This window comes from Myodes glareolus, chromosome 17 (assembly GCF_982192425.1).
Source record: "Myodes glareolus chromosome 17, mMyoGla1.1, whole genome shotgun sequence".
Lineage (NCBI taxonomy): Eukaryota > Metazoa > Chordata > Mammalia > Rodentia > Cricetidae > Myodes > Myodes glareolus.
Window position 1 is genome coordinate 68,241,966 of NC_142042.1, and position 13,599 is coordinate 68,255,564.

Here is a 13,599-nt window from a genome sequence, read left to right on the forward strand (position 1 = left end):
TCAGCCTGAGCGGCTTGCTTGGGCCATTACCACTAGGGCCTCTCTAGAGAATGGATCTGAACCCCATTTCTGAGTGTCCTCCACTCCCCACATCTCCATGAGTAGGGACTCTTTAGGTGCTCGCTCACTCTGCCCTACGTGGATCCTGTGCTGCTTGAGTCCAACAGTACCAAACCACGCCCACTCGTTCCAGCCCAGGGCAAACAGGCACGCGCAGTCTTTGCCCGTTGCTCTGGTCACAGCCCCACCCACCCAGACTCGTTGTCCTGGAGAGGGACTCGCACAGATCCTGCAGTTGCTGGCCAACTGGGTCTGGTGAGTGGCGATCTTCAGGGTGAGGCCCACAGAGTCCTGTCTCATCTTGCCTCTCACTCAAGGGGTCCAGAATCACCAGAATGTCAAATGAGCCGAGTGCTACGGGGACCTCACCTAGGACACCACGTCCCGGGGCCCAAAAATCATCCGGTGCGGTAACCAAGAAGGGGGACCGGGCTGCTAAAGAGAAGGCAGCAACTGCCCTGCCTCCAGTGGGTGAGGAGGAGCCAAAAAATCCCGGTATGTTGGCAGGGCTGAGGCTGGGTTGATCAGCCCCAGAACTTTGCTTTATTATTATTAATAAATTAAATCTGGTCTGGAACTTGCTAGGCTGGTCCAGAACTCAGAATTTTATCTCTGCTGAGACTAAAGGTGGTCTCCTCAGGAGTTGGCCTTAAAGAATACATATTTCCTGGGGATGCTGGCATACCCCATGAGATGTGATAAGATATGCCAAAGAGGACTAGTGGGGTGGGAAGATCCCATGATGCTGTAGGAGGGGCTCTTGAGCAGAGCTCTAGAGATACTCATTTAGCCAACAGTTACTTTCTGAGTATCTGCCCTGTGGCCATGGACACAGTTCTGCTTTGACATATTTAAAGAAAACTATTAAAGTTAGATGAATAGGACCATGACTTTTCTTGTAGAAAGTGACAGAACCTAATTTTCACCAATTAAGTGCAAAAAGAAATTTGTCAGAGGGTGTCTTGATACAAATTTGATGCTTTTGTTAGCAAAGAGGGTCAGGACCCTGCTGTCCCTGAAATGGAGATAAAACAACCTGGGAAAAGATTGCAAGGGTCCACCCATTGCCAGGTGTTATTGTCCCGTCCATGCCAGTGGCCGGGACAGGCAGATTATGAACTGGAGAAAAAGTATCTCCCATAGGGAAGGCAAGATGGCACTGAATCCCCGGGCATATAAATGGTGGATACTTGTAACCGCAGCACTTGGAATGCTGAGATAGCAGGCACTTGGGTTCCTTATAAAACGTGGGCTGCACACAAAGCAAGACTGTGTTTCAAGGAAGTAAAAGAGAACAAGAAACACTGGCAGTGCATGGAGAAGCAAGGGGGAGGAGAGAGGGGCAGCAGTACGATGAGCCGTGACAGAGGAGCTCAGTTCAGGAACAGTGATAGTTGGCACGGGAGTGGAGGTGCAAGAGGGTGGGTCAGGCTCCTGAGAGGCAGAAGTGAGTTGGTGAAGAACTGGGGAGAGAGAGAGAGAGAGAGAGAGAGAGAGAGAGAGAGAGAGAGAGAGAGAGAGAAGTGAGGGACCCAACGCAACTGAGGACCAGGTTTCTAGCCCGAGATGCTAGCTGGATTGAGATGGAATTCATGGGAAGAAAGCTGGAAGGAGCATGCGAGGGTGGACCTTCAGGAGTGAGGCTCCACAGCAGGAATGAAGGGTGGCAGGGTGAAATGGCTTTGGGGGCTGCTTTGGTGCTGGGATGTTCAAACCCGAGACTCCCAAAGACGGGTCAGAAGTCTGCCTGAAGAGGTGCAAAGGAAGCCTATGCAGCTTTGGCAAGTGCAGGGGAGAACTCGAGTGACCAGCATACAGGGGCCCTGGGCAAGGGCAATGTGGAGAGCAGACATGAGTCTCACATGAGGTAGAGATGCCTGCTATGTGTGTAGATTTAGAGGAAACTCCATCTGATGGCCCATTTCTCAAACTCGGGAGTGGGGTCACTTAGCATTGGTGTGGGAGTGGAGGAGGACAGAGTAAGTTCCTTTGAAATACTACCCATAGGGAACAGAACTGTGAGAGCCTGGGCCAGCCAGGAGGTGCTTTCATGCTTCTCAGGCGATTTCTACGGATGATAAAGTTTGAGGGACTCACTCTTGAGAGGTGAGTGATGCCAAGAAGGATGAGGGGCATATCTAATAGAAGAGAGGCAGCCTGAGCATGCATAGGGCTATGCAGGGGCCACCCCCAACTTCTCCCGGTTTTCTACCCTTACCTAGGTAAACTGGGCTAACTGGCTGAGCATTTCCTATGATAGCTGGGCGCAGGGGCAAAGCTCCTCTCACCTTTGCCTCAAAGAGCTTTGTGTGTCATGCAGGCTCTGGGTAAGCTGGGACCAGGCTCCCTACTGCACAGACATAGAAGGCCAGGCACAACCGACATTGTTCTCTGCTGGTGGCCTGGCTGCTGCTGTGGGGTTGTTGGTTTGGAGGAACCTGGGCTACCACGGGGAGAACTGAAAAGAGCAAGGGTCTCTTGGGGTTGCCAGACACCAAGTTTGCAGAGCCTCAAGATAGTAGGTGGTGGGCAAGGCTGAAGGAACAGAACTGATCAAGGCAATGAGGATTTTCAATACTTACAAACTCTGGGAGACTGACTAGTAAATACTATATAAAAAGTGTTAACAGGTCAGCAGCTCTGCTGGGTAGGCCTTGTCCCCTCTGTGAGCTCTTGCTTTCCTCCAATGTTTTCAGCATAGGTCTTAGCAAGGTAGGTTCCACCTTGGAATTGCTGTGAGTGTGGAGGTTCCCACGCTGAATGCGGGGCTCACTCTGCTGCCACCCCTGCAGAGGAATACCAGTGCTCCGGGATCCTGGAGACAGACTTCGCCGAGCTCTGCGCACGGTCAGGCTACACGGACTTTCCCAAAGTTGTCACCCGGCCACGGCCCCATCAGAACTTTGTCCCTTCTGCCTCCATGTCAGAAAAACCCACCCAAGGTGAGCCATAGCCCACCCAGCTCATTCACTGGTGGGGCGCGCTGCAGCTGTGGTGCCCTTACACTGCACCGTTTTCTAGAGGACCAGCGGCTATCAGCATCCTGTAGCCAGAACAGCATGGAGAGCAAATACGTGTTCTTTCGGCCGACCATTCAGGTGGAGATGGAGCCGGAGGACAGCAAGGCAGTGAAAGAGGTCTACATCCGGGGTGAGTGCTGCCCTCTGTGCTCCTCTCTGCCTCTGCCACTCCCTCCAGCTCTACCCCGCCCCGCCCCTGCCACTCCCCTCCAGTTCTACCCCCCCACCGGCTCTGCCCGCCCCTCAAACTCTACCCCGCCCTCACTGCCACTCCCCTCCAGCTCTACCACGCCCCCCACTGGCTCACAACAGTTCCCATCAAGCCCCTCCCAGGCCTGAGATACCTTTGGCCTTTCTTCAGGTTGGAAAGTTGAGGATCGGATTCTGGGTATCCTCTCCAAATGTCTGCCCTCCCTCAGCCAGCTGCAAGCCATCAAGTGAGTGGCGCTGTGGGGGGTCAGCCTCTGGCCAGCTGGGGAGGATGGAGTCCAGCTGTTTCTGTTTCTAACACCAGCTTGTGGAAGGTGGGGCTGACGGATAAGACCCTGACCACGTTCATCGCCCTTTTGCCTCTCTGTTCCTCCACACTCAGGTCAGTTGTGGTCAGGCCCCGGTGCCTAAGGGGCCTGCCTGGGGTGGACGAGGGGGAAGTGGATACCTACAGAGTTAGCAAGTCTGTCGGGTGGGATTCCCACCTGAGACCATTGTTTTAGTCTAGGTGGCATCCACAGAGCCCTTTGATGTCCCAACTTCCCCATGAGCCCCACCCTTCTTAGAGATCATCTCCATGACTCAGTACAGTGAGCAGGAGGAGCCAGGAACAGATGCTGCTTTGCATATATGGGGATGTGGATGTGGAGGAATAGCTCATGCAATTCCTCATGAGCCTTCTAGGAATCACAGGGTAGATGGGTAGAATGCAGAGCCAGGCTTAAGATAGCCTACAATTAGTTTGTTGCTTAGCTGTCTGCCCCTTTCCAGGTTCCTACAGGACCCTAGAGTTAACATTCTTGCTTCACAAATACCCCTCAGTGCTATCCATGTGGGCTTTCCTTCTGCGAATTAGACAGATTCTGGAATTTTAGCCTGGGGAATATTTTAGTCATTGGGGGATATACTTAGACTGTTTTCTAGATGCTCTCAAAGAACCATACTTGCACTGTTCCCCTCCGCCTTGCATGGCCTCTCTGGTGATTCCTCAGATCCCTCTCACTCTCAGGAAGGTATCTCTGGAAGGGAACCCACTACCGGAGCAGTCCTATTACAAGCTCATGGGCCTGGACAGCACGTGAGACTCCTTTACTTCACTTTCCTTTCTTGGTCTATCCCCCATTTGAAGTTATCTTCAGTCCTCACCTTTCCCTGTCTCCAGGCACCTTTAATTCCTGCCCCTCCACCTATAGATCAGACAGAACCAAGCCCAAGAACACTGGTTCTCCCTCTCCCTGTCCCAGGATTGCTCACTTGTCTCTGAGGAATAACAACATCGATGACCATGGGGCACAGCTCCTAGGCCAGGCACTGTCCACACTGCACAACAGCAACCGGACCCTTGTTTCACTGAATCTGGGATTCAACCACATCGGAGACGAGGGTGCAGGCTACATTGCGGATGTGTGTACTGTTGGCAAGATGGACTGGGGACGCTAACTCGCCCTTGGCTTACAGGACTCTCTGTTCTCCAGGGCCTGAGGCTGAATCGCTCTCTCCTCTGGTTGTCCCTGGCACACAATCGTATTCAAGACAAGGGAGCACTGAAGCTGGCCGAGGTGGGTTTTTGCATGCTGGGCAGGGCAAGGAGGGGGGATCTGATGCAGGTGTCTGATGCAGGGAGCTGGACTTGCCTCAGGTCCTGCGCCCCTTTGAGCTGACCCACAGGGAGGTGGTGGAGCGGAGGCGCCTGCTGCTGGAGAAAGGATCGCAGGAGCGGTCACGATCGGTGAGGAGCTGCCTGGTCCTAGGAAGGCTGCTTTTCTGCCCGCTGCCCATAACTCAAATTCCCTCCAGCCTCTTGCCTTTCTGGATTCTGGAGACCCAGTCTCTATCAAACCCAACTTGGTGCTCTAACTACACTGCCACTCTAACCGTTAGAGTAGTTAAGAGAAAAGATGCTATCAGACCACCTGGGCTTGAAATCCTCCCCACATTATCAATGCTTAACCTCCAAGTCTCAGTTGCCTCAACTTACTTTCTTCACAGAGTTGAAATGATTAAATGAGTTACTACAAAGCATTTGATATACTGCCCTAGAACTTAGCTCAACAAAAGCTGCTGGCTGGGCACAATGCAAACCTTGTCAGATAGGAGACAGATGAAAGATGAGTTCAAGGACAGCCAGAGCCACAGAGGGAGACCCTGACTCAATAAAGCCAAGGTCTAGAGGTATAGTACAGTACATAAAGTTCTTGCCTGCCACACACAGGTGCTCGGTTTGATCCCTACCACTGCAACAAATTACCATCATCATCATCAACAATAAAACAAATTCAAAGTGAGCTATTTTCCCTCCTGTGATGAAAACCTGAGCCTCCAGCTCATGCTCATCCGTTTCTGGCTCCTTGACAACAGCAACTCTGTCCCAGACCAATTGACAGGCAGGGAGGTGGGGAAGGAAAGAACCTAGTTATTTCCTCTGTCCCATACCAACTGACAGGCAGGGAGGAGGGGAAGGGAAAGAACCTAGTTATTTCCTCTGTCCCATACCAACTGACAGGCAGGGAGGTGGGGAAGGGAAAGAACCTAGTTATTTCCTCTGTACCCTCCCAATTTTGAGTGCAGCCTTCCTCCTCCCGACATGGAGACTCCAAAACGGAGCGTGAGAAGTCTCAGACGATGGGGATCAGCAGTGCTGCTTTGGCGGACAAGCCAGAAAAGATGCAGACAGTGAAAACACCTAAGGGCCTGGGCAAGAAAAAGGAGAAGTCAGGGGTAGGTGTGCTGGGTGAAAGGGAACCTTGGGCCTTGAATAGGCAGGGGAGGAGCTTCTATGGTATATAGGGCAGGCAAATGGATTGGGCTTTTGAAGATGTCTCTAGGCTCAACCTTCCTATTCTCTCCCTCTGGGCAACAGGGCATCCATTATGTCTTCTTACATCCTTCACAGGAAGTTGTAAAGAAGGAAGAGAAGTCGGGCCCCGGGCAGTCACCCACACAAGGAACCCCTAAGAAAGAAGATGCCACGAAGGCAAGCAAGGGGAGTAAGTGTGAGCACCTTTCTATGGGGAGCTTCCCACATGAAGAGCCTTGGACAGCATGCAGGAGCCTGGCTTTGGCCCGGCTGTCTGCCAGGAGCACGTCTCCCCTTGGGCCTTGTTTATTCCTCACCCTGAAATGATGAGTGACCCACTACCCTCTCAGGACTAGACCTATGGCTGTCCATAGAGGGGAGCTCACTGCAGATGTTCCTATGTTCCCCTCACCCAAGTCTCAGAGTTTGAGGACTCTGCCTTTCCAAGATCCTTTCTCTGGGGAGTTTGGGTGGTGTCAGGGGGTCTGCTCTGTGCATTCTGGCTCCTCTTCTGGTCCCAGAGGTCACCATCCCCGAGCAGAAGATGACCAAGGGAAAAGGGCCCAAGACGGGGAGCAAAGAGAAGCGCAGCATCCTCCTGGAGTCCGAGGTACGTGCATCCGCGGTTTTCACTACTTTGGCAGTGGTCTCTGTAAGCTCACTCCAGCCTACATGGGATCCTATCTGACCTGCACTTACTGTGGAGATGACACAACTCCTCATTTCCCTTCCCATGCGGCAGACAGGCCCCTTTACCTCGGCATCTAGGAGGAACCCCAGTTTGGATCTGCTGTACACCTAGAGGTCTTCAGCTCACCACCTGCCCCTCCAACACTGCACAGGAACAAAGGTTGCTTTGCCCCACAGGTGCTAAACAGGCACTTTGTCACCACACTGCCCCAGGCAGGATCAGTAGCCCTAGGGAAGCCTTCTTTGGGCCATCTACTTCCTGGCTCCCAGTTCCTCCAGTCCTCCTTCCTGTCCTCTCCATTCTCTCCATGTGGAGACCCCACAACCCTGTCTGTTCTTTCCCTGGAAGGGAAAGCCCTGTCCTTTTAGGAGTCTTTCCCAGCATCCAAGACAACTTCTGGCGGAGGATGGCTTTCTTTGCCTTGGGCAAACTGCTCCTTCTCACCAGGACCATCAGCTTCCCAATGCTCTTTAATGGAAGGATTACAAATGCTTATTAGAACCTCGGTCCCTTATGAACTCAGGATTCCAGGGCCATTACACATACCATGTTCCTTGCTTGGGGAGCCCACCCTCTTCATTTGAATGTCTGTACACATTCAACTTTCACTTCCAGGCTACCTCTTTTAAGGTCTATCACATAGTTCTCTGCTCTTAAGGGCCCAGCCACACTACATTCTTGTTTAATCCTCTGGTTCCCCACACCAAGGAACTTTTTTGAGGGTATGGGCTTATTTATCTTTGTTTCTCCAGCACCTAGGACACAGCCTGAATTATAACCAGCACTCAAAACCTGTATGTTGAATGAATGAATGAGTGGCCTGTTGACCAGCTCCCCTCTCCTCTGCTGCAATTATTCTGCTTTAGCAGCTGGTTGTTGAAGCTACAGAGATGGTCAACCCTCTCCTGGAGCCTGTGGAGCACCGAGATGGGAAAGTTTTCATGCCTGGGAACAAGGTCCTTTTGCACCTCAACCTCCTCCGTATGTTTGCAAGCCTTACCTGTCCTGACCACGCGACTATCCAGGCTCCATTTTGCTAAGGGGTGCCACCAAAGCTCTATGGGGTGTATCTGAGTATTATTTTGTCAGACCCATGTGGCTGGAGTTGAGAGGAAGTGCTAGGTCAGGGAGGGCATGAGTGAGACAGCTAGGTGGGGAGACGACTCACAGGGGAAAGGGGAAGTGGGGGGAAGGTGTGAAGTAGAAAATATAGGGTAGAGGGCTAGTTAAAAAGTCAGTCCTGCCTAGTGAACTTGGGGATGGGGAGTCAGGCTGCCAGGTGTGATACCAGGTACCACTGTCTGTGTCTTCTCTCAGGAAACCGAATTACAGAGGTGGGGTTGGAAGGTTTCCTTACTGCTGTGCAATACCAGGTTCAGTTCTCCAAGCCCAAGACTTCATCCAAGGGTCCCTTGGGGCTGCTGTGGCTATCCCTGGCGGTGAGTTCCTGGCCCATTTCCAGAAGGTTTCATTGTCCCGATTCTTTGTTTTCTGCTGTCACCAATGGCATGACTGCCCTCTCCTGCTCACCAGTCCTAATACTGTACAGGGCACTGTTTTCTCCTGAAGACAAATCTTCATTCCTGCTAATGTTCCCTTTTTTTTTTCCCTTTCAGAAAAACTGCTTTGACCCACAGTGTCCAACATACACCATGATTCAGGAACTGATGCTGCCAAGGGACCCTGTGAAGGCCAAGGTCAGGGAGGAGGAGGCCACAGCTACCTAGGCTTCCCATGGGAGACACCTTGGACCAGTAACAGCCTATTGCTGTGCTATTCTTTGAAAATCACTTCAGAACTGTTGGGAACATTTGGGCTCCCGAGTCTGTTCATATTGCCATGGCAGAGTGGTGGCCTGAATCACACGATATCTGTTGGGGGGATGAACTGAGCTCCTGGCTACAAAGCCGGGGCCCTTGTTCCACCTCCCGAGTGTCCCATGCTTTGCAGCTGAGGGTAGGTTATGAGAGCCGTGTTCCTTTGGGTGAAGTAACCAGCAGCATCCCCTAGCCCATCTCCGCCAGCATGCACACAGCTGATGATGGAGTCAGCACAACGGATGAAGGGAACAAGCTGGGAACTAGGACCCACCCCCAGCACTCCAACCCATGTGTCTGCCTGGCTAGTGAGACAAATGCACTCTGGAGAGGGTATTGTAGCCATATTTGCATAGCAAAGGCCAGACATTAGACATGGCAGGTCAGCAACTTGAAATCATGGACATCCAGAGTTGGGACTGCCAGGCTGCCTCTAAATTTTGGAGAGCCCATGCTAACCTATAGGGAATCTCCAACCGAGGTAAAGAGGACATCTCTTTCATCTCCTGGCCTCTGCCTGCCAACCTGCTGCTTCAGCACTGGCTGCTGAGTGGCTCCAGGGACATCTATCTCCCATTGCTCTGAGTCCCAGCACTGATCATCCATGATGGCTTCTCCAGTTACACCTGCCAGGTCCTCTACAGCTCTGGCTAGTCCTGACATATGGGAAGGAGAGGGATGAGGGAAGTGAGGTGACCCCTCTTCATGCTTTGCAGCTGAGGGTAGGTTATGAGAGCCCTGTTCCTTTGGGTGAAGTAACCACAATGTCTTTTTTTGGGCCAAGGTCATTTGTCCAACCTCTTTTGAGAAGGCACACACCTGGAACTTTGGGAGAGGTGACCTGGTGTGGGATGCTGTGGCAGGGGCTCTTCTGGCTCCCTCTACCCATTCTTGACCAGTCACAACCAACATACCCTATATCAGTCTAAGAATCATACAGCCACAATGGAAGAATATTTAACCTTTCTTTAAAAAAACTTAACCATGAAAGGAAGAAAATAAGAGTATACATTATTTTAACAGCAAAACAGTCATTTCCATATCCATATTTTATATATTATATATATTTATATATATGTATATATACACCTAGCACAGTGTGTATGTTCATCAGTGGGGAGTGGAGTGGGAGCATGGCAATGAGCCAATGTTGCTGTGGCCCCCGGGGAAGGGTTCTGAATTAACTCGAACTCTGCTTTCTTAGGGTCTGTTTTGAGCTCCTTATCGTACCTGCTGTATCTGTTTCTATGAGGCAAATAGGGAAGGGGTGAGCATGAGTGAGGCAAGATGCTCCCCACAGGCTCATCTCCTGACAACGGAAGGTCCTGGAGCTTAACAGTGCTGGAAGAACTCCCAGCCTGTGGAACACAGACAGTCACCACCCTGAGCTGGGCTGCTGACTGGCTCTCATCTTACCGGTCTCTGACAGGTTGAGCATGCCAGGGACAGAAAAAAGGCTAAGTTATTTACAATGGCAAAAAAATGAACATACAATAGACATATTTATAGGACACTAAAGGGACAGAGAGAGCCAGGCACCCAGCTGTCTCGGGCCTAGGAAGAAGGGGAGGAAAAAAGTGCATTTACACATAAGCCTTTTCCTTTGACTTGTACACCTGAGGGTACTGTGCACACAGTACACCCCACATATGCTATGTACCTATGTGGAGTGAAGGGGCAGACCACTGTAGGAGGTCTACTGCTGTGATCAGCATGCTTAGGAGATGAAATCCATGGAGATTTGGCTAATAGGAAGAGACAATGAAACTGGACTCTGTCCAATGTGAACAGATCAAGCCACATGCAGGTCTCTCCTTGGGCCTCTGGCATCTGTCAAGGGGAGGCTTGGGTCTCCTAGTGTTGTGCTCTGGCTCAGGCCAGACTCTGGTAGAATGGAGAAGCCGAGGCTCTGGTTGTCTGGATGGCTATGGTCCTGGTGATGCAGCTGTGTCTGTGGCACTGTCTTCCAGGGGGGTGTCGGAGCCTGTGGGAGGATGGTGAGGGTTGAGAAGCTGGCTAGGTTTGTAATGTTCTGTTTCAAGTCCCAGGCTTAACTCTTCAGCACCAGCTGTTGGTGACAAAGCTTTCTTCTCCAGAAACTCTCCTTATTTTTATTAAAACACCTCTGCTGGTGTGTGTGGAGTGTGTATGGAGTGTGTGTAGGTCAGCTCTGCAGGAGTCAGTTCTCTCCTTCCATTGTGAGTCTTGGGGCTTGAACTCAGATGGTCAGGTTTGGTAGCAAATGCCTTTAAACACTGAGCCATCTTGTCAGTCCAACCCTTGTTTCTTGTGGGACTTCAGCAGGTCTATGAGTACCTCACTTCTGTCTGGCTTCCAAAACCGGGACAGGTAAGTGTTTTAACTTTGAGTCAAGCCATAGCAGTGGCCTTCCCTCGAAATCCAGGTTTGAGCCACTAAGAACCTGCAGCAGAGGTAAAATCTGGACCTCCTGGTACATGACCTCCTAAACAAGAACACTTGCTTTTAGAATGGAAGAACTCTTCCAGAGGACCCAGGTTCAATTCCCATCACCTATATATGGCAGCTCATAACCATCTGTAACTCTAATTTCACAGTATACAAGTTGACTCTGGCCCCCTTAGGCATTGCATGTATGTGGTATACAGATTTAGATGCAGACAAAGCATCCATATACACAAAGGATTTTAAAATGAGGGTTCACAATTCCTGACTTCAAACTCTACTATAGAACTACAGTACAGAAAACAGCCTGGTATTGGCATAAAGACAGGAGAACTGGGCTCACGCCTTTAATCCCCAGCACTCGGGAGGCAGAGGCAGGTGGATTTCTGAGTTCGAGACCAGCCTGGTCTATAAGAGCTAGTTCCAGGTCAGGCTTCAAAGCTACAGAGAAACCCTGTTTCGAAAAAAAACAGAAACCAAAAAACAAACAAAAAGGACAGGAGGACCAATGGAACCAAACTGAAGACCCAGATATCAATCTGCACACCTATGAACATCTGATTTTTGACAAAGAAGTAAAAAATATCAAATGGAAAAAAGAAAGCATATTCAACAAATGGTGCTGGCATAACTGAATACCAACACGTAGAAGAATGAAAATAGACCCGTATCTATCACCATGCACAAAACTCAAGTCCAAATGGATCAAAGAGCTCAACATAAAGCCAGTCACACTGAACCTTACAGAAGAGAAAGTGGGAAGTAAATTGAACACACTGGCACAGGGAACCACTTCCTAAATAGAACCCCAGCAGCACAGACACTGAGAGAAACAATAAATGGGACCTCTTGAAACCAAGAAGCTTCTGTAAAGCAAATGACATGGTCAGCAAGACAAAATGACAGCCTACAGAATGGGAAAAGACCTTCACTAACCCCACATCAGACCTAGGTCTGATCTCCAAAATATACAAAGAACTCAAGAAATTGGAAACCAAAAGATCACATAATCCAAAAAAAAAATGGGGTACAGACCTAAACAGAGAACTCTCAACAGACGAATCTAAAATGGCTGAAAGACACTTAAGGAAATGCTCAACATCCTTAGCTATCAGAGAAATGCAAATCAAAACAACTTCGAGATTTCATTTTACACCTGTAAGAATGACCAAGAGCAAAAAACATTGATGACAACTTATGCTGGAGAGGATGTGGGGTAAAGGGAACACTCTGTACTGCTGGTGGGAGTGCAAGCTGGTACAACTCCTTTGGATGTCAGTGTGGCAATTTCTCAGAAAATAAGGAAACAACCTACCTCAAGACCCAGCAATACCACTTTTGGATGCTCAATCGTGCCACAAGGACATGTGCTCAACTATGTTCATAGCAGCTTTGTTTGTCATAGCCAGAACCTGGAAACAACCTAAATGCCCCTCAACCAAAGAATAAGGAAAATGTGGTACATTTACACAATGGAGTACTACACAGCAGAAAAAAAATTGACATCCTGAAATTTGCAGGCAAATGGATGGTTCTAGAAAACATATTGAGTGAGGTAACGCAGACCCAGAAAGACAAACATCATATGTACTCATAAGTGGTATTTAGATATAAAACAAAAACCAGCCTATAATTCATAATCCCAGAGAAACTAGACAACAAAGAGGAGCATAAGAGAGACATACACGGATCTAATCTACATTGGGAAGTAGAAAAAGACAAGATCTCCTGAGTAAATTGGGAGCAAGTGGATCATGGGAGAAGGTAGAAGGGAAGGGAAGAGGTAAGGAGGGGAGCAGAGAATAAAAAAAAAAAGAGGGTTCTGTACTGGTCTCTATTTGGAGGGAGCCCTTAGATAGTTCAATGGATGGGCACTGCCTCGCAAGCATGAGCACTGGAGTTTGGATCCCCAGAATCGAGGTAAACCTGGATGTGGGAGTGCATGAGCCTGGCTAAGCCAGCAGTGAACACAGACCTTGTCTCAGGGTGGAAGGCAAGAACAGACAACTGAAGTTCTCTGACACACGTTCTACCCTTTTTCTCACTATGTAGTCCTGGCTGGTCAGGAACTGTAGTCTAGGCTGACCTTGAACTCACAGAAATTCGGCTGCCTCTGTTTCCTGGCAAAGATCCCTTTCTGAAGAAGCTGAGGGAATGTGTTGGTCACACCTCAAGGGAAAAGAGTCATGGGCCCACCCCGACCACTTGGTTATGCTCACTCAGAGGTTATAGCATTCCCTCATGGTGGCAATGCAGGAACTGGCTTTACTCACCTTCCTCAGGGCAGAACCCCTGTTCCGGACTGGTTTGGGAGTCAGAGGCCAGAGCTTCCTTGGTTGGAGGAGAGAGAGAGTGATCTGTCCATCTGGCTGCCTCTGTGTGAAAACTGCCCACAGGAGTGGTCCCCCCAGACGACTCTCCTCCAAGGGACTTGAGAAGCTCTCTGTGGGCCAGTTCCATGTCCTAGAAGAGTTGTAGGAGGAACGTTTGAGTCCCAGGGCTAAGGCTCAGAGGGTGTGGCAGGGTGAGCTGAAGGTGAAGGTGGCCTAGGACTCCAGTGAAGATACATACTTCCTGAAT

At 50.1% G+C, this 13,599-nt stretch overlaps 2 protein-coding genes across 22 annotated transcripts in view; one reads left to right on the plus strand and one right to left on the minus strand.

The window, feature by feature from the left end:
• The first annotated feature begins 217 nt into the window (after window positions 1-217).
• Lrrc71 (leucine rich repeat containing 71) lies at window positions 218-8,586 on the plus strand. Of its 6 annotated transcripts, none has more exons than XM_048453891.3 (15): window positions 218-555; window positions 2,853-3,002; window positions 3,082-3,210; window positions 3,442-3,517; window positions 3,595-3,672; window positions 4,300-4,368; window positions 4,535-4,694; window positions 4,766-4,849; window positions 4,930-5,019; window positions 5,859-6,008; window positions 6,184-6,277; window positions 6,609-6,697; window positions 7,645-7,734; window positions 8,096-8,217; window positions 8,395-8,586. In XM_048453891.3, exons 1-15 carry the CDS (start codon window positions 396-398, stop codon window positions 8,432-8,434), a joined length of 1,581 nt encoding a protein of 526 aa, XP_048309848.1. In that variant the 5' UTR covers window positions 218-395; the 3' UTR covers window positions 8,435-8,586. The 6 variants fall into 6 exon arrangements, 4 of the variants coding, with proteins under 4 accessions (XP_048309848.1, XP_048309852.1, XP_048309834.1 ...); XM_048453895.3 differs by having other exon boundaries at window positions 7,648-7,734; XM_048453877.3 differs by having other exon boundaries at window positions 219-555; window positions 7,645-7,759.
• Window positions 8,587-9,546: 960 nt separating this feature from the next.
• The window catches only part of Arhgef11 (Rho guanine nucleotide exchange factor 11), a 139,373-nt gene continuing 135,320 nt past the window's right edge, over window positions 9,547-13,599 (minus strand). For all 16 annotated transcript variants that reach the window (XM_085678095.2, XM_085678087.2, XM_085678086.2 and 13 more), the window contains 2 exons: window positions 13,293-13,482; window positions 9,547-10,579 (listed from right to left, as the gene is read on the minus strand). In XM_085678095.2, coding sequence (XP_085534221.1) covers window positions 10,521-10,579; window positions 13,293-13,482 — 249 coding nt within the window. In that variant the 3' untranslated portion in view covers window positions 9,547-10,520. The remainder of the gene's footprint in view (window positions 10,580-13,292; window positions 13,483-13,599) is intronic.